The 19,491-nt window shown below is 62.1% G+C and overlaps 1 protein-coding gene across 2 annotated transcripts in view; it reads left to right on the forward strand.

Moving 5' to 3' along the window:
* LOC101545784 (contactin-6) overlaps positions 1-19,491 on the forward strand; it is a 195,391-nt gene that overhangs the window by 162,387 nt on the left and 13,513 nt on the right. For both annotated transcript variants that reach the window (XM_055135884.1, XM_055135885.1), the window contains exons 13-20: positions 1,485-1,660; positions 4,159-4,276; positions 4,649-4,807; positions 4,884-5,033; positions 7,791-7,861; positions 9,915-10,149; positions 10,228-10,343; positions 11,274-11,460. In XM_055135884.1, coding sequence (XP_054991859.1) covers positions 1,485-1,660; positions 4,159-4,276; positions 4,649-4,807; positions 4,884-5,033; positions 7,791-7,861; positions 9,915-10,149; positions 10,228-10,343; positions 11,274-11,460 — 1,212 coding nt within the window. The remainder of the gene's footprint in view (positions 1-1,484; positions 1,661-4,158; positions 4,277-4,648; positions 4,808-4,883; positions 5,034-7,790; positions 7,862-9,914; positions 10,150-10,227; positions 10,344-11,273; positions 11,461-19,491) is intronic.

Raw genomic sequence — 19,491 nt, forward strand, 5'->3', positions numbered from 1 at the left:
GCTTGGCCCAGAGCTGCTCCGGGAGGGACCGCGTGGTCACCCTCCTGCCTCGGCCTGGGGGCGCGTGGGCCAGGGCCTGTGTGTGCCCCGTGCCCTGATTCAAACCTCTCCACCCTCAGACTCTGGTCACGGTCGGCGTCCAGCTTGCTGTGACCGGGTGGCCCCTTGGGTCCCCTTCGCTGTCTGAAGTGAAGAATGTTTACGGGGTCACTTACAACAAGGCACCGGGGCCACCGTCATGGCTGTCTTGCGGCCAGGAACAGCCCGCCCGTGCGGTCACCCGTGCGGTCAGTGGAAGGCGGAGCTGCGCTCAGGACAGTGGGGGTGGGAGGCGGGGCCGGGGGCTGCAGTGGCCGCTCCTCGGGGAGCCGCCAGGGTGGACGATAACTAACCCCACGAGCAGGACCTTAGCGAGGGAGCCACAGCTCAGCACCCGCGACGCACCTTAAACTGAGGTGGAGTCACCGGCCCGGAAGCTAACACGGGCTCATCACGGTCAGTCAGAGGGTGTGAGGCCGTCCTGCGCCACCCGCTCAGCACTGGGGTCAGCCCCGGTGGCGGGCTGGGGCCGCGTGGGCTATGCTGGAGCTCCAGTCAGAGCTGTAGTGGACGCCGAGGCGTGTCCCTGAGCAGGGCCGTCCCCTCAGCGCCGGCCTCCACGATGCTGCCTGACGGAGGGGACCAAGAACGCCCCAAGCTTGAGGGCTGTGACACGCTGGGCTGTGGGGCAGGGCACCTGCCAGGGGGACAGAGACCCCGGGCTGCCACTGTAGGGCCCAAGACCTACACAGCCAACCGATGGGGGGTGTGGGTGTGCGTGAGTGGGTGTGAGTGTGAGTGTGTGTGAGTGTGAGTATGTATGTGAGTGTGTGTATGTATATGAGTGTGTATGTGTGTGAGTGTATGTGAGCATGTGTGTGAATGTGTGAGTATGTGTGTGAGTGTGAATGTGTGAGTGTGTGAGCATGTGTGTGAGTGTGTGTTAATGTGAGTGTGCGAGCATGCGTGTATTTGTGTGTGAGTATATTTGAGTTTGAATGTGTGAGTGTATGTATGTGAGTGTGGATGTGTGGATGTGTGTGAGTGTGAGTGTATGTATATATATGTGAATGTGAGTGTGTGAGTATGTGCGTATGTGTGAGTGTAAGTATGTGTGCGTGTGAGTGTGTGAGTATGAGTGTGTGAGTGTGTGAGTGTGAGTGTGTGTATGAGTATGTGAGTATATGAGTGTGTGTGAGTATGTGAGTGTGTGAGTGTGTGAGTGTGTGTGAGTGTGAGTGTGTGAGTGTGTGAGCGTGTGTGAGTGTGTGAGTGTGAGAGTGTGTGTGAGTGTGTGTGAGTGTGTGTGAGTGTGTGAGTGTGAGAGTGTGTGTGTGAGTGTGTGTATGAGTATGTGAGTATATGAGTGTGTGTGAGTATGTGAGTGTGTGTGAGTGTGAGTGTGAGAGTGTGTGTGGCACCCCAGCCCCCGTCTCTCCCCCCAGAGAGGACCCTCATCACGCTGCCGCCGTCCAGCATGGACGTCATGGTGGGCGAGAGCATCGTGCTCCCGTGCCAGGTGTCCCGAGACCCCAGCGTCCATGTGACCTTCGAGTGGACCTTCAACGGGGAGCAGCTGCGCCTGCAGAGGGGAGCGGCCCACTTCGAGAGGGTCGGCGGCGTAAGTGTCGGCCCCTCTGCCCATCGCGGCCTCCCCGCGTGTCTCCGAGCCCTGCCTGTCCCGGGGCGTCGCACGCCCTCCACGGACCTGGCCGGCTGCGGGGGTCGGGTCCGGCGGGGCACGGCCGTGGGTGGGCCGTGTGCGGGGCGGGGGTCGGGTCTGGCCGAGGGTGGGACGTGTGCGGGGCGGGGGTCGGGTCCGGCGGGGGTGGGCCGTGTGCGGGGGCGGGGGCGGGTCCGGCGGGGGTGGGCCGTGTGCGGGGGCGGGGGCGGGTCGGGCGGGGGTGGGCCGTGTGCGGGGCGGGGGGCGGGTCCGGCGGGGGTGGGCCGTGTGCGGGGCGGCGGTCGGGTCCGGCGGGGGTGGGCCGTGTGCGGGGCGGCGGTCGGGTCCGGCGGGGGTGGGCCGTGTGCGGGGCGGCGGTCGGGTCCGGCGGGGGTGGGCCGTGTGCGGGGGCGGGGGTCGGGTCCGGCGGGGGTGGGCCGTGTGCGGGGGCGGGGGTCGTGTCCGGCGGGGCACGGCCGTGGGTGGGCCGTGTGCGGGGGCGGGGTCGGGTCCGGCGGGGGTGGGCCGTGTGCGGGGCGGCGGTCAGGTCCGGCCGTGGGTGGGCCGTATGCGGGGGCGGGGTCGGGTCCGGCGGGGGTGGGCCGTGTGCGGGGCGGCGGTCGGGTCCGGCCGTGGGTGGGCCGTGTGCGGGGGCGGGGGCGGGTCCGGCCGTGGGTGGGCCGTGTGCGGGGGCGGGGTCGGGTCCGGCGGGGGTGGGCCGTGTGCGGGGGCGGGGTCGGGTCCGGCGGGGGTGGGCCGTGTGCGGGGGCGGGGGTCGTGTCCGGCGGGGCACGGCCGTGGGTGGGCCGTGTGCGGGGGCGGGGTCGGGTCCGGCGGGGGTGGGCCGTGTGCGGGGCGGCGGTCAGGTCCGGCCGTGGGTGGGCCGTATGCGGGGGCGGGGTCGGGTCCGGCGGGGGTGGGCCGTGTGCGGGGCGGCGGTCGGGTCCGGCCGTGGGTGGGCCGTGTGCGGGGGCGGGGTCGGGTCCGGCGGGGGTGGGCCGTGTGCGGGGGCGGGGTCGGGTCTGGCCGTGGGTGGGCCGTGTGCGGGGCGGGGGCGGGTCCGGCGGGGGTGGGTCCGTGTGCGGGGGCGGGGGCGGGTCCGGCGGGGGTGGGCCGTGTGCGGGGGCGGGGGCGGGTGGCGGGGGTGGGCCGTGTGCGGGGCGGGGGCGGGTCCGGCGGGGGTGGGCCGTGTGCGGGGCGGGGGTCGTGTCCGGCGGGGGTGGGCCGTGTGCGGGGCGGGGGTCGTGTCCGGCGGGGGTGGGCCGTGTGCGGGGCGGGGTCGTGTCCGGCGGGGGTGGGCCGTGTGCGGGGGCGGGGGTCGTGTCCGGCGGGGGTGGGCCGTGTGCGGGGGCGGGGGTCGTGTCCGGCGGGGGTGGGCCGTGTGCGGGGCGGGGGCGGGTCCGGCGGGGGTGGGCCGTGTTCGGGGCGGGGGCGGGTCCGGCGGGGTGGGCCCTGTGCGGGGCGGGGGCGGGTCCGGCGGGGGTGGGCCGTGTGCGGGGGCGGGGGTCGGGTCCGGCGGGGGTGGGCCGTGTGCGGGGCGGGGTCGTGTCCGGCGGGGGTGGGCCGTGTGCGGGGGCGGGGGTCGGGTCCGGCCGTGGGTGGGCCGTGTGCGGGGCGGCGGTCGTGTCCGGCGGGGGTGGGTCGTGTGCGGGGCGGGGGCGGGTCCGGCGGGGGTGGGCCGTGTGCGGGGGCGGGTCCGGCGGGGGTGGGCCGTGTGCGGGGCGGGGGTCGTGTCCGGCGGGGGTGGGCCGTGTGCGGGGCGGGGGCGGGTCCGGCGGGGGTGGGCCGTGTGCGGGGGCGGGTCCGGTGGGGGTGGGCCGTGTGCGGGGCGGGGGTCGTGTCCGGCGGGGGTGGGCCGTGTGCGGGGCGGGGGGCGGGTCCGGCGGGGGTGGGCCGTGTGCGGGGGCGGGGGCGGGTCCGGCGGGGGTGGGCCGTGTGCGGGGGCGGGGGCGGGTCCAGCGGGGGTGGGCCGTGTGCGGGGCGGGGGCGGGTCCGGCGGGGGTGGGCCGTGTGCGGGGGCGGGTCCGGCGGGGGTGGGCCGTGTGCGGGGGCGGGTCCGGCGGGGGTGGGCCGTGTGCGGGGGCGGGTCCGGCGGGGGTGGGCCGTGTGCGGGGCGGGGGCGGGTCCGGCGGGGGTGGGCCGTGTGCGGGGCGGGGGCGGGTCCGGCGGGGGTGGGCCGTGTGCGGGGGCGGGTCCGGCGGGGGTGGGCCGTGTGCGGGGGCGGGTCCGGCGGGGGTGGGCCGTGTGCGGGGGCGGGTCCGGCGGGGGTGGGCCGTGTGCGGGGCGGGGGCGGGTCCGGCGGGGGTGGGCCGTGTGCGGGGCGGGGGCGGGTCCGGCGGGGGTGGGCCGTGTGCGGGGCGGGGGCGGGTCCGGCGGGGGTGGGCCGTGTGCGGGGTCGGGTCCGGCGGGGGTGGGCCGTGTGCGGGGGCGCCCGGCCCCACCCGCTCCCTCTGCAGGACGCCGTGGGCGACCTGATGGTCAGGAACATCCAGCTGCCGCACTCGGGGACGTACGTGTGCGCCGTGAGGTCCCCCCTGGAGAGCCTGTCCGCGGCGGCCGACGTCATCGTGCGAGGTAGGGCCCCGCGGGGCGTGGCCTGGCCGCAGCCTCCTCGCCCGCCCAGCGGCCAGGGTCTCCTGTGGGGGTCGCCGGGAACAGCAGCGAGTTCCCTCCTCTCGCGGGGGCTGTGCTCGCGGCAGGGAGGGCCCCGGCCCGGCCCCGTGTGCCCGTGGGGGCAGCCTTCCTGGGCACGCTTGCCCTGCCCCCCCAGGCCAGCCCCCCGCCCCGCGGGCCGTCCTCCCTCTGGGTCACGCTCCTCCCCTAGAGGGGACTCAGTCGCGCGTTAGCCCAGATGAGCTACCACGTCCTGTGCTCAGTGTTTTGCTCCGGCCGGCCTCGAGCTTGGCCACGCGCCTTCCATAGTCACCGTGAGACGTCTGCTTTGAGGTCCCCCAGGGCCCCCCGAGGCAGTGACGGTCGGCGGCATCTCCAGCACGACCGCGGAGCTCAGCTGGACGCCGGGTCCCAGCAACAACAGCCCCATCCAGATCTTCATCGTCCAGGCGCGGACCCCCTTCTCGGTGGGCTGGCTGGCCGTGCCCACAGGTGGGTGCTCGGGCCCTCGCACGTGCCTGTCGTGGTGGGTGCCGGGTCAGTGGCCAACGCGGCCCCCGCCTTTCAGTCCCAGAAATCCTCGGCGGCAGCACACACAAGGCCACGGTGGCGGGCCTGAGCCCCTGGGTGGACTACGAGTTCCGTGTCCTGGCGGGGAACAGCATCGGCATCGGGGAACCGAGTCAGCCGTCGGCGCTGCTGAGAACCAAGGCCGCAGGTAAGGGGCAGGCGTGCCGCCCGTGTCCGGGCACTGGGGGCTCCGTGGAGACACGGGAGACGCATGGGCATCTGCTCCCGTGGTCTCGCCACGTGCCCCGCCTGAACCCGGGGCCCCTGCACACGTCCTGAGTGGACAGTCCCGTGTGGTTTCCACCCCCTATGGGGGACGGTGACCCCGAGACTGCGCCAGACACCTGCCAGCAGGGCCGAGGGAGTGGCCCTGGGGTCATTGGGTCACCCGGGGCTTCCCGGATGCACCCAGCGATGACGGGGGGCCCTGCCGGGCCGAGCCAGGCGGCCCTCGACCCAACACGCCTCCACGCTGGCGTTTTCTCTCCGCTATTTCCTGGAATGGTTTGTTCCTGCCCAGGGGGCTGTCGGCAGAGAAGCTTCCAGAATCTCTGCTCCCCTGGCTGCAGCCACGTCCCACGGAGGGTGTGCGGCGGGCGAGGGCGGGGCTGTGCGCCTGGGGCCAAGGACAGCCCAGCCTCTCGGGGCCCGGCCAGCACGGGCAGCCCCAGAGCACGAGCGCAGACTCTCCCCGTGCAGTCGACGACCCTCTCCCAGGAGCCTGGCCGAGCACTGGGCAGTGAGCGGAGTCACTCAGGGGCCCCAGCTCAGGTCGCCCCCTCTCCTTCCAGGGGGTGCTCTCGTGGCCCCCTCTGCCCCGCTGCTCGAGCAGGGGCTTCCCAGTGCCAGTGCTCCTGCGGCCAGCTCCTTGCTGACCACTGCTGACCGCACCCGGGAGCTGAACACGCCTTCCCGCACCCAGGAACTGAACACGCCTTCCCGCACCCGGGAGCTGAACACGCCTTCCCGCACCCGGGAGCTGAACACGCCTTCCCGCACCCGGGAGCTGAACACGCCTTCCCGCACCCGGGAACTGAACACGCCTTCCCGCACCCGGGAGCTGAACACGCCTTCCCGCACCCGGGAACTGAACACGCCTTCCCGCACCCGGGAGCTGAACACGCCTTCCCGCACCCGGGAACTGAACACGCCTTCCCGCACCCGGGAGGTGAACACGCCTTCCCGCACCCGGGAACTGAGCACTTCCTGCATCTGGGAGCTGAGTCCGCCTGCACGCAGCGGTGCTTGTGCTGTGTCCCCAGTGCGATTGCTGCCAGCCCCCAGGTCTGTGGCAGGGACCCGAGGTGGACCCTGGGAGCAGGCCAGCGAGTGGCTCGTCTGTGGACTCCGGCACTGGACACGCCCGTCTCTGAGGCCTGGCCCAGGAGGACGGAGTTGGGCGTCAGGGCTGTGTGTGCTCCGGGGTGCATCGCCGGGGGCGGTCAGGAGGGTGAGCAGGGTCCCGAGTCCTTCTTTCGCACGTCTCTGTCCTGGAAGGAAGGCGCTGGTGGCCTGGGGCTCACCTGGCCCGGCCCCCGCAGAGGCGCGGCCGGCCCTTCTCTGCACAGCCACAGACACGGGGCCTGCCGCGACGTCCCTCGCGCTCTGGATCCCACGGAAGCGCCTCCTTTGAACGCGCGGCCAGAGGCCAGCTCTCCTCAGGAGGGCCTGAGGGCCAGCCTGGTGGTTCGCTGGAGGCGGAAGGAAGGACGGTGCTTTGCCTTCCAGGCCCGGGAATGTGATGCAGGGGAACTTAGAGACCCGTTTAAAATGATTTCCTGAGCCTCGGGGGCTTTGATGAGTCCGAATTGGTGCCACTGGACACAGCGGGGAACTAGAAACTTCTCTCTTGGGGTGGGACCTGCGTGAAAACCATGTGACTTCTGGCCCTTCTGACACGGAAGACCAGGACGGAACCCGGAGGTAAAAGGGCAGAGCCCGACGGCATCACGAGGACCAGAAGCAGCCGAGAAGCAGGGGACGGATGAGGCCCGAGGAGCAGCCTGCCTGCCTCCGAGAGCCAGGAAGGCCCAGCTGTGGCCTGAGAGTGGACAGTGCACGGTGGGGGCAGGGGGGTGCGTGACGAGGCCGCTGCACTGTCCGTGAAGCCAGATGAGTCCTGGCCCTCGGGCTTCGCAGGTGGAGTCAGTGACACAGCACCGGCCGTCACACACTGTCGCTCCGCAGTGGACACCTCGGCGGCCTGGCCCTGCGGCCCGTGGGCTGCAACTCGGGGTCTTTGCGGTTGTTCCAGAAACACAGTCTTGCCTTGCAGCCCTCCCCCAGGGTCCTCGCAGCTGACCTTGGTCCCTGAGGCAGAGGTCAGCCCAGGAGCCCTGCCCTGCCCCAAGACAGCCCCAACAGAGGGCCCAGCTGCGTCCTTTAAATGACGTTCGTTTACCTCCTCGGGGTTCCAGGCCTTCACGAATTCCAGGACGACAGCTTCGCATTTTTCTCTGCCAAAGGATTTATTTTTTTAATGTTAAAATACCCTGATGATGAAACCCCCCAAAAAGATATTTCCTTTGTTTGTTTATTGTTAAAAAAATTAATTAATCTACCACGGTGGTAGCTTGTTTACAGCACCGCGGTATAATGAGGCCGTAACTCAGCGTGCCACTGACACGTCTGAATGGAACATCATTTTGCCAATTAGGAGATGATGCATAGTAATGTCAAAGACATGATGTTACTCGGTTTCTAATTAATTCTGGATCGAGGGTGCTCATGTATCAAACCCAACTGTGTCCCCTCCTCGACGTGGGCGTGTGTCAGCAGCATCCACGCCCGTCCAGGGCGAGGCGCGGTCCCGGCCGGCGTGCTCTGGGGCCCGGGCGGGCGAGCCCGAGCACAGACCCTCGGGCCGAGGGGTGACGGGTGCCCCCCTTCTCTCGTCCGCTTCCAGTCCCCGCGGTGGCACCGGCTGGCGTCGGCGGAGGAGGAGGAAGCCGCTCGGAGCTCGTCATTACGTGGGAGGTAATTTTCTGTCCAACTGAGTTATTTTGAAGGAAAAAGATTTAGCTGGCCAGGAGGAGCCCTGGAAAACAAAGTTACTTGTTGGGGGGAGGGGGGGGAGGGCGTGCACACCGGCTTCCTGCTGAGACTCGAGGGGCTGCTCTGCTCCCTCCTCGGGGGCCGGGCCAGCTGCGTCTTGCCCACCCTGGACGCTGTCCCTTTGCCGTGAACTAGGAGGGGTGTGTTTCCTGTGTTCGCGCAGGTGGCAGAGAATCGCTTTGCCCGTTGGTTTGCGCTAACCCCTCTGCTTCCTGCTGGGAGCCGAGCCCGTGGCCGGTGGTCCTGGCGTCCCAGCACCGGGGGTCCTTTTACACGGATTTTACACAGCCCGAGGTCTAAGCGTGGCCCGCTGACTCGGCCCCTGCCCGCAGAGACGCGGCCTCCCCTCCCCCGTTTCTCTCTCCCCCTCCCCCCGCTCTGGCCCTCTGGGAGGGGCAGCCCGGGCCCCGAGCCGCCGAGTCCCCTCTGGACGTCCACGCGCGGCAGAGGCCAGAGGCTGGCCCCGAGCTGTGGCGAGGCATGCGGTGGGAGGAGGGCACCGCTGACCCCGGGGGTCCACCCCCCGCACTCAGCCCAGACCCCCCGGTCCTGGATTCTCCGGGGGGCGTCGCCCTGTGTCCCTCCCTCCCGTGGCCCTGGCACTGCGCGTCCTGCACCCACGGCCCTCCCAGAGCCTGGCCTGCCGGCCCCTGTCCACACCGCCTGCCGGCCCTCCCGCCGCTGCCCTGGGGGCAGGACCCCGAGGAGCCAGGCGGAGCCGCCACCCGGGTCTGCAGTCAGAGGGGCGGGGCAGGGCCCGAGGTCCTTACCTGCTGGGCTCCCGCCCACTCGCTGCCGGAGCTGCCTCTTCCCTGCTCCTGGGGCTGGGCCTGCGCCCCGAGGCTCCTGTCCAGGTGTGGGCAGGGTCTGACTCCTGACACCCCCGAGTCACACGAACATCCCACACACACGTGTACACACACACACATATCCTCCCCCAGCACACAGTCACACACAGTCACACACGTGTACACACACACACATCCTCCCCAACTCACACACAGTTTCACACACACATGTACACACACACCATCCTCCGTGACTCACACACATAGTCACACATACACATGTACACACGTACCCATCCTCCCCGACTCACACACAGTCACACACACACATGTACACACACACACCCATCCTCCACGACTCACACACATAGTCACACATACAGGCACATGTGCATATACACACACATCCTCCCCCAACACACAGTCATATACAGTCACACGTGTACACACACATGCTACACGACTCACACACATAGTCACATATACACGCACATGTGTACATACACACATCCTCCCCAACACACAGTCACACACATGTGCACACACACATCCTCCTCAACTCAGTCACACACATGCACATGTGCACACACACATCCTCCCCAACTCAAACACACAGTCACACACATGTGTACACACACATTCCCCCCAACTCACACACAGTGACATACAGGCACACATCCTCCCCACTCAAACACACAGTCACACACACGTGTTCACACACATTCCCCCGACTCACACACGCACACGCCCCGGCATCCCCACTACTCACGGTGTGCTTCAGAGTGCCGGGTCCCTCGTGCCTTCCTGCCCGTGAACCTGCAGCTTACGGCAGGGCCCGTGCCCGTAGTCGTGCGACTGGTGTCTCCAGGCAAGCACTGAGGAGTCGGGGAAGGACAGACAGCCTCGAGATGTCTGTCAGGCCTGTGCTGCATCTCGACACTCTCGTCTGAACTGTGCATGTTTGTGAGCCCTGGCAGAATCCAGCCGTCCCCCTGTCACGGCTCCTGGGAGTCTCGGGGAAGGCGCAGGCGTGTGACATCCCTGTGCCCCGCCCTTGTCTGGGCCTGTCAGTCGGCCCTTCCCACCGTCTGCCAGGGGAGTCGGCCTTGCCGCTCGCTGCGCGTCTCGGGGAGGCGGGCGGGCGGTCTGGGGGCGTCGGGCACCCCCCAAGGCCGCGTCTCCCCCAGCCCATTCCAGAGGAGCTGCAGAACGGGGCCGGCTTCGGCTACACGGTGATGTTCCGGCCCGTGGGCTCGGCCGCCTGGGCCGTGGAGAGGCAGCCGTCGGTGGACGCCTCGAGGCTCGTGTACCGGAACGAGAGCCTGAGCCCGCTGTCGCCCTTCGAGGTGAAGGTGGGGGTGTACAACCAGGAGGGGGACGGCCCCTGGAGCACCGTCTGCATCGTCTACTCGGGGGAGGACGGTGAGTAGGCCTGCTCCCGGCGCCCGCCCGCCGCCCCCCTGCAGCGCCGCAGTGCTGAGGACGGCCGTCTCTCGGCAGAGCCCCGCCTGGCCCCCCGAGGCACGTCCGTGCAGAGCGTCTCGGCCTCGGAAATGGAGGTGTCCTGGGAGGCAGTCAGCTGGAACCGGAACACGGGCCGAGTGCTGGGCTACGAGGTAACTCCTGCCCGTCCCCGCGCCGACCCCTCCCGTGCCCCCTCCTCAGCCCTGCCCCGGGCCCGTGGACACGGAGTGAATGCAGGCATCACACCGCACTCCCAGCTGGGGCTCGGGAAGGGCCGCTGGGCCCTGGCCACCAAGACTCCCTGGAGCCCCGCTGTGGTGTTGCCGCGGGAATCACTGTGCGTGTACGGAGCCCGCTGGCCACTGCGTGCAGTGACATGACTCGATTTCACCTCCGCATGCAGTTACACCGCCCGCTTACTGGGCAGCTAGGGAGGAGGGGCCCGAGAGTGCCCCGTGCACTCCACACGCAGGCGGCCTTGATCCGGGGCACCCGGGAGTGACCCCGAGCACGGAGCTGGGGTGCACTGCCAGTCTGGCCACCCAAGCCCCGAGGTGCACACGGGCGCCCCCGCCCCAGCGCTGACCCTCCTCGACTCAGCCCTGCGCACTTCTCGCCCCGTTGAGGCCCGACCAGCCCCTGCAGCCGGTTCCAGACCCTCCTCGGTTCCCCCCACCCCTTCTCCCACTGGGTCCGGGCCCTGCAGACCCAACCAGGCAGCACGGGGCCCAGGGCAGGGAAGACGCTCCGTGTAAAGTCAGGATGGACAAGCCCACCAGCCAGCCCTGGGCCCCGCAGTGCCAGGCTCCCTCAGCCCAGTGCTGGGCGCGGGGACGAGCCTCGCTGTGGCCCGAGCCGCGTCTGTCCTCTGTTATGCTGACGCATGTCCCCATCGTGTTAAAGGTGGAACTGGTCCCGCCATGCAGTGCCCGTGTCTCGGCGTCCTCCTGGGCCCGGGCCCGGGCGGCTGAGCAGGGTGGACGGTCATTTCCATCAGCTTTGCCTCCCCTCCTCCTCCCGACCACCCGCCCCACGGCGGCTAGTGGCCGGGCTCAGCCGGTGCCTCTGTTTGTCCCGAGCAGATTCTGTACTGGACAGAGGACTCCAGAGGCTCCGTGATGGGCAGGACGCGGGTCAGCGGCAACATCACCTCCAGGAACGTCACGGGGCTGCGAGCCAACACTCTCTACTTTGCAGCCGTGAGGGCCTACAACACGGCCGGGCCCGGCCCGTCCAGCGCCCCCGTCAACGTCACCACCAAGAAGTCCCGTGAGTGTCCCCTGAGGGCCGCCTCAGTGACCGCCAGGGGGGAGTGTCCTCTGAGGGCTGCCTCAGTGACCACCAGGGCTGAGTGTCCCCTGAGGGCTGCCTCAGTGACCGCCAGGGGGGACTGTCCCCTGAGAGCTGCCTCAGTGACCCCCAGGCTGAGTGTCCCCTGAGGGCTGCCTCAGTGACCCCCAGGCTGAGTGTCCCCTGAGGGCTGCCTCAGTGACCCCCAGGCTGAGTGTCCCCTGAGGGCTGCCTCAGTGACCACCAGGGCTGAGTGTCCCCTCAGGACTGCCTCAGTGACCCCCAGGCTGAGTGTCCCCTGAGGGCTGCCTCGGTGACCCCCAGGCTGAGTGTCCCCTGAGGCCGCCTTAGCGACTGCGTGTTCTCCTGTCCGAGTCAGCCCGCACCAGCCTCTCCCCGTCACGTATAACTGCGCATCCCTGGACAGGGGCATGAGCCAGGCGGGTTGATGGACGCCCAGTGGCTAAGGAGCTGCCCTGTGCGGACGCGGTGCCCTGAGGCACTCGAGGTGGTCGGGCACCCTGGCACGGCGGGATTTGAGCACAGCCCGTAGGAGCCCCCCAGGGCCCAGGGCTGGTCTGCCGTGCAGGGGTCCTGTCCGCCTTTGTCACTGCACCTTGTGCACGTCCACCCACGGCAGTGGCCCCTGCTGGTGGCAGCACATCGGGGAGTCCAGGTCTGACCTCCCGGACACGGGCGCGGGAGGGGCCCGCCGAGGTGCAGGGCCTGGATCCCCCAGACGTCCACGCTCAGGCCTCGTCGTTGGCTGGACACGTCCACCCTCAGCCACACCTGCTCGTCCCCACCACCACAGACCCCGGCTTCTGCGGCCGCCTCACTGCCCCGGAGCCGCCCTTCTTGCCGAGAGGGACTGACCCTTCGGCCACCACGCCCCTGTCACTGCCCGCCCCAGAGAGGGCCGCCAGGGCCCCCTCGTGCTACCCCCGCGTGCTCCCCCCGAGTGCTCCCCCCGAGTGCTCCCCTGCCGTCCTCGGCGCCCGTCCACGGCCGACCCGCAGCCGCTGCACCCAATCTCCCACCTGTGCCGGTCTGCCCGAGGCGTCCTTTGACTCGTCTCTCCGGACACCACAGGACTTGGGAAGGGCTGGCCTCGTCCCAGCCGGGCCGACGGGCACTGTGGGGCCTGGTTCCTGCCGCCTGCTCATCCAGGCACGGGGTCTCTGCGGAGTTCGCGGGGGCAGCCCCCACCCCAGTCTCGGGACGCAGGGCAGGCCCGGCTCTCTCCGCTCCCTGGTGCTTCTCCGACAGGAAAGGAACGGGCCCCCCCTCATCCCACAGCTGCGCCCGGGACCGTCCCCAGGGCTCGGGGAAGGAGCCCAGAGCGAGCAGGACACGCGCCACGGTGCGGGCGGGCGCTGGCTCCCGGCCCTGCCCAGAGCAGAGCAGCGTGGACACGGCTGCCAGGGTCCAGGGTGCCCCTCGGGCCGTGCCGCCCGCACCTGGTACGGGATGCCCACAGGCGCCCTGGTCTCTGTCCGATGGGCTCGGTGAAGCTGACGTGGGGAAGGTTTGAAGAGGGGATGACGGCGCCCAGCCCTGCTCCCCTCCAGGGGGCCTCACTGAGCCCCCGGAAGCCGGGCGTGGGCTCTCAGGAGCGGAAACCAAGGCGGGCAACGGGTGCGTCACGGAGGCTCCACGAGGGCGGCCTGAGTGCGGAAGGCGAGTGCCCCAGCACCTGGGACGGAGCTGCCGGGCAAGGGTCTCCCATGGCAGCCCCCGGACGCTCGGCTCCGGAAGCAGCCGGCCGCCTTGGCCGGTGAGAATGACGCCTGCTGCTTTCTCGCGTCGACGTCTGTGTTTCGCTGCACGAGGCCGAGCGATGCCTCTGCCAGGGCATCGTGAGCCCCGCAGACGTCCTGTGAGGGGGGTTTGGATGCGAGACCAGCGGGAGAAAAATATTGACACCAGCTCCAAGAAGGACGCCAGGTGCGTGGGGGCCGTCTGCTAACACGGGAAGCAGGTTCCAGGCCCAGTAACAGGAGCCTTTGCCAATCTCGGTTGAGTTTGGCCGCTGCTGGCTGGTGAGCACTGGGCTGGGTGTTCCGCGCTGTAAATATGCAGTCCGTCCTTATTTAGACATGAAGGAGGCATTAGGCTTTTATTTCATCTCGCTCTTATGTTCTTTCTCTCCTGCCCAAATGTCAACCCCCTGCTGCTCTACAGAAGTGTAACGTAAGAAGTTGTTTTTGAATTGAGCTCACAGTGTGAAGTGCAGTGCTCAGAAATGCCATCCACGGAAACACTGATCACAGGGAGACCATTAGAGGCACGGGAGGCCGGCTCAGTGCTCCGTCACTCGATTAAGAGGAGCCGCTCTGGTCTTTGGAAGTTGTCTGCAAAGGTTAGGAAGACTCACAAAGTGCGACGTGCTTATTTTTTGAGATTCCCGTCAGCCCAACAGGGATACGGCCACACCCTCCGCGGCCTAGCGCCGGCCTGTCACAGTCGAAAGAAAGAATCACCACGTCACCTGAACACTCACGGTCCAGTGAGCCCCGGCATCAGGCCCACAGAACCAGAACTGCCGGCCTGTTTGTGTCAACAGGAAGTCCGGCTGACGCAGCATCAAATACTTCTTTAAGACATACCAGGCAAGGGCCGACAGCCACGGTGTGGACACGGACATGGAAGGCTGAGACCCCCTGGGAGCTCAGGCTTAGCGGCCCGACGCCGAAGCAAAGCCAGAACCTACCCGGATCTCTGTGCTAAGAAGTCCGAATGCGCATTCAGTGTGTCCCAGCAGAGGGTCACGAGCAAGCTTGGGAATGTCACTGTAGTGAGGAACAAACCACCTGGGACACAGCGAGGGGTGGGTTACATCCAGACCCCATAGTGGAGGGCTGACTCTCAGCAAAGAGGGGAATCACTGAGTTTTAGTTTGATTTTTATACTTCACTCTTAATACTCATGCGGGAATGTGGCCCACAGCAAGTGTCTATGTGTCACCTGTCCCCGCATGGGCTACGCCCTCCAGTGGCCGGGGGGGCCCCCACTGCTGTCTCATTCCACCCCTTCTGCTACTCCCCCAACTCAGACACCTACTTCTGCACTTGGGAGTCACAATCAGCTTTGTTTTATAACTGCCCATCCCTCTTTTTTTGCTTCTCTGTGGACCGCACTTGGGTCACATCATCTGGCATCCTTCCTTCTCCCTCTGACTCACTTTGCTTGACAAGACACTGACTAGCTTCATCCAAGTTGCAGCAAAGGGCAGAATTTCATCTTTTTTATGGCTGAGTAGTGTTCCATGCGTGCTGCCCCAGGCACAAATGCACACTGGAATGTGTTTATCACCCTGGGGGGTGCCGGGCACTGAGGCTGTTTCCGGGTCTCTCCTTTCATGAGAAGCGCGTCAAGGGCCGAGGGTATGAATATGTTTCCAGCGGATGACTTTGTGCTCTTGGGACTGATGGCGAGATGTGGAGCTTCTGCCCTTGCTTTGGGGGAAGTTCCCGCAGTTTGCCCAGGGGATCCCTTCTCGCTCCACGGCCACCAGTACATGCTTCCGAGCCCTTTGCAGAGGAAGGCGATTTCTCTTGGCTGCGTTGATCAGCATCTCCCTGACAACCAGTGACGGAGAGTTTTCCATATGCCTGTTTGCCCCTCTGTCCTCTTCTCTCTGAAGACCACCTTTGAATGGGATTCTTGTTTTAATCTTTGTTGGCTTTCGTGGGAGCTTTATCTCCTGCCTGTCAGTCCCTTGTCATGTGTACCTTGTGAGAATATTTTCTCCCATTCAGTAATGTCTTTTAATGTTAGCCATCGCTTCTTTTGCAGTGTAGAAAGGTCTTAATGTGATGTAATTCCTTTTAGTTATTTTTGTTATCGTTATTTTTTTTTTGCCAATGAGTTTGAATTTTTGAAGCCTCCTTTAACGTGTAGTGATACCTATGTTTTACCAAGGTATTTAGATGTGTTGGATAAAAAATCAAGGTCTTCAACAATATTTTTTAAATAAAATTTTGTTTATACTATGAGGCAGAGATTTAGTTTCTCCCTCCCTCCCTTCCTTCCTTCCTTCCTTCCTTCCTTCCTTCCTTCCTTCCTTCCTTCCTTCCTTCCTTCCTTCCTTCCTCCCTCCCTCCCTCCCTCCCTTCCTTCCTTCTTTCCTTCCTTCCTTCCTTCCTTCCTTCCTTCCTTCCTTCCTTCCTTCCTTCCTTCCTTCCTTCCTTCCTCCCTTTCTCCCTTCCTTCCTTCCTCCCTTCCTCCCTTCCTCCCTCCCTTCCTCCCTCCCTCCCTCCCTTCCTTCCTTCCTTCCTTCCTTCCTTCCTTCCTTCCTTCCTTCCTTCCTTCCTTCCTCCCTTCCTCCCTTCCTCCCTTCCTCCTTTCCTCCCTTTTTTCCTTCCTCCCTTTTTTCCTTCCTTCCTTCCTTCCTTCCTTCCTTCCTTCCTTCCTTCCTTCCTTTCTTCCTTCCTTCCTCCCTTCCTCCCTTCCTCCCTCCCTCCCTTCCTTCCTCCCTTCCTCCTCCTCATTTATGAGTGTGTAATTTAGGCCCCACAGTTGCGCTCCACGGGTCTGGTTTGTATTCCGTTACTCTGTTTTCCTGAGTATCCGGGTCTGTGGTGCAGTTTGAAGTCAGGCAAGGGGATGCCTCCTCCCATTGTTAAGTTTTTTCCTCTCTCAGATGTTCTTTGATTCTTCAGACTGTCATATGGTTCTGTAGTTTTTATTTGTATTTGCTCTATTAAAGAATGCCGTTGGAATTTTATTAAAATTTCGTGAAATCTGTATAATGCTTTGGGTGGACGATTGATCAGTTTTACAATGTTAATTATTCTAATCCATGAGCACGGGGTATTTTTCCATTTCCCTATGTCTTATTACTTTTAATGGAATAAAATAGGTTTATAAATCTGATAAACCTAGATCTGATTTAGGTTTATAAAGGCTGATCGTTTTCGGTATGTAAATCGTTTACCTCCTTTGTTAATTCCTAAGTACTTGATGCTTTTGATTGCAGTTGTAAAGAGCATTTAAAACACTCCCTGAGGGGGTTGAGCGACCAGCAGCAGGTGTCGAGGCCGTCTTGGTGCTCGGGGTCACCATCTTGGCCCCAGGTGAGGACTGTCCCTGCCCCAGCGAGCACAGTGCCAGGGCCTAGCTCCACGCCCACATTTTTCACACTCCACAATTCACCATGAACATGCAAAGACACGACAGCTGTCGTCACCGAGCCATACAAGAGCTCACAAGGGCAACTCCAGACTGCACGTGACACAGCGGGAAGCGACCCAGAACCCAGCACCCTCAGCGAGTGGAGAGGGAAGACCGGCCAGCACATGCTCGTCAGGGAGCACACAGCCCGACGGGGAATTCAGAGGCGAAATGTTGAGCTCGTTGGAGGAGCTCAAAGAAACAATGGAACTCACCACCAGTGAAACGCCAGAGGGTACGAGAGCAGGAATGAGGGGACCACAGACAAAATGACAGATGTGAAAACTCGGTGGGTGGAATGAAACCGCCTGCAAGGCCTCAGGCGCAGAGCAACAGCTGCTGAGGACAGAATCCGTGAGCGCCAGGACGCGGGGCGGAGACCCCCCAGACCACCGCAGACGATGAAGCCTCAAAATAAATGAGCAGCTGACGAGAGAACTTTGGGATGATTTCAAGAGAAACAGCATCAGAATCCCCGGGGTCCCAGAGGGGCAGGAGGACAACCCTGATGAAGAAGCAGCCGTCAAAGTCATAATTAAGTTCCCAGCGCTGAAGTGTACACCCAGATCCCAGCGACCGGAGGTACCAGCTGAAGGAAATCCAGAGAAAAGCACCGAGAGACACATCCTCAGCAGAACAGGGCAAACCTGGAGATAGAAAGCTGAAAGCAGCAAGATCAAGGAAGGGAAATACATACAAAGAAGCATTCTAAAGACTTAGGGAAGATTTATCAAATAAAACCCTCTTGCCACAGAACAGTGGAGCTATACAGTGGACAAAGTTCAATTAAATAAATACCTCACCAGGAATACTCTGCCCACGTAGACTGTCATATAGATTTCAAGGAGCAATATGCAACAATATACAACAACAACTCTGAAGCTTCATAGACTCAAAACCATCTCTATGAGAATTAAAGGGGCTACTTTAAGACAAGCTGTATCCCACAAACACAAAATTTCTGTAAAATATATGGCATGAAGCTCTATGACAATAATTTCTCACAATGTCATTGGGCTAAGTGCACCAATTAAGGGACACAGAGTGGCAGGATGGATTAGAAAATTGAACCCAACATTCTTCTTGAAAAAAAAAATACATTTGAAACATCAGAGCAAACACAGACTTAAAATCAAAGGGTGAAAAACAATTCTTCAAGAAAACAACCCCCTCAAAGGTCAGGGGGCCAGTACGAGTGTCAGAATAATACATGTACTTCAGGCCAAAAAGAGATTATAAGGGAGAGTGAAGGTCATTTATTAGTGATCAAAGGGTATTAACATCAGGAAAGACTCACAGTTCTAAATGTGTATATTCCTAATGAGGGACCAGCAAAATACTAAAACAACTGCTAGTAGATTTGAAGAAAGACATTCATAGCAACACAATACTAGTTAAAGACTTCAACACCACTTTGTCACTTCTTGATGTATCAACCAGACTAAAGCTCAATAAGGAAATACTTGCTTTGAAGGAATAGAAGACAAGAAGATATATATACATATGTATATATGTATATATACCAGCTTTTATGAAGCAATATATATAAATATATATACACATATACACTAACCTTTTTTAATCCTCACAAAGCCAAATGCACATTCTTCTCATACCATATGACTGAAAGTAGAAGTTAAGCCCAAACATAAATGGAGAAACAACTCAGACTCTTCAAACTTAAATGGCTTATTACTGAACAACCATGGGTATGAGTGGAAATGAAAAGATTCTTGGAAACAAACAAGAATAAAGATACTACTTACCAAAACTTGTGGGAAACAGCAAAGGTGGCATTAAGAGGAAGTCTCATAGCTCCACAAGCATTCATCAGGAAGGAAGAAAGGGCCCACATAAGTAGCTTGAGTATGTCACTTAAAAAACTGGAAAATGACCAACAGAAGGAACCCAAAGCAGGCAGGATGAAGGAAATAATAAAACACAGAGCAGAAATTAATGAAGTGAAGCCTCCATCCCCAAATCCAGAAGATCAGCAGAACCAAAGTTTTGAAAAAATAAACAAGATCAATAAACCACTAGCAAGACTCACAGAGAAAGAAAGAATCCTAATACACCAAATCAGAAATGAAAGGGGAGACATCACAGAAATTCAAAGTGTCATCTGAGATGACTTTGAGAATCTTTGCGCCATCAAACAAGAGGACCTAGAAGAAATGGATGAATTCCTGGACTCCTTGGATCTCCCAAGGCTGAACCAAGATGATCTGGAGTCCTGAACAGACCTACTACTGTTGATGGAACTGAAATGATAATCGAAAGCCTTCCCAAATAAAAACCCAGCCCAGATGGATTCACCAGTGAGTTAAAACCTTTGAAGAAGACCAACTGTCAATTATTTTCAGGCTCTTCCAGGAAATTGAAGGAACAGAAACACTCCCAGTTTCTATTAAGTGACAGAGACATCACATAAAAGAGAACTACAGGCCAACATCCTTCATCAACAGTGATGCAAAGGTCCTCAACAAAATACTAGCAAATAGGATCAAACAATTTATCAAAAAGATCATACATAGCCCTCTAAGACTGGACACAAAGCAAGACTGCCCACTTTCACCACGTCTATTCAATATAGTACTGGAACTGTGTTGCTATAGAGATTCAATAAGAAAAATAGATCGAGGGCATCCAGACAGAAAAGAAAGAAGTCAAGCTTTCACAATTGCAGATGACATGATACTAGTCTAAGAAAATCCTTAAGACCTACAAAAAATTCCTAGAAACAATAAATTTTGTAGTAATGTAGCAGGCCACAAAATTAATACACAAAAGTCCACAACTTTCCAATATACAAAAAAATGAAAGAGAAGAAAAAGA

Source organism: Sorex araneus, chromosome 4 (assembly GCF_027595985.1).
Source record: "Sorex araneus isolate mSorAra2 chromosome 4, mSorAra2.pri, whole genome shotgun sequence".
NCBI classification, from domain to species: domain Eukaryota; kingdom Metazoa; phylum Chordata; class Mammalia; order Eulipotyphla; family Soricidae; genus Sorex; species Sorex araneus.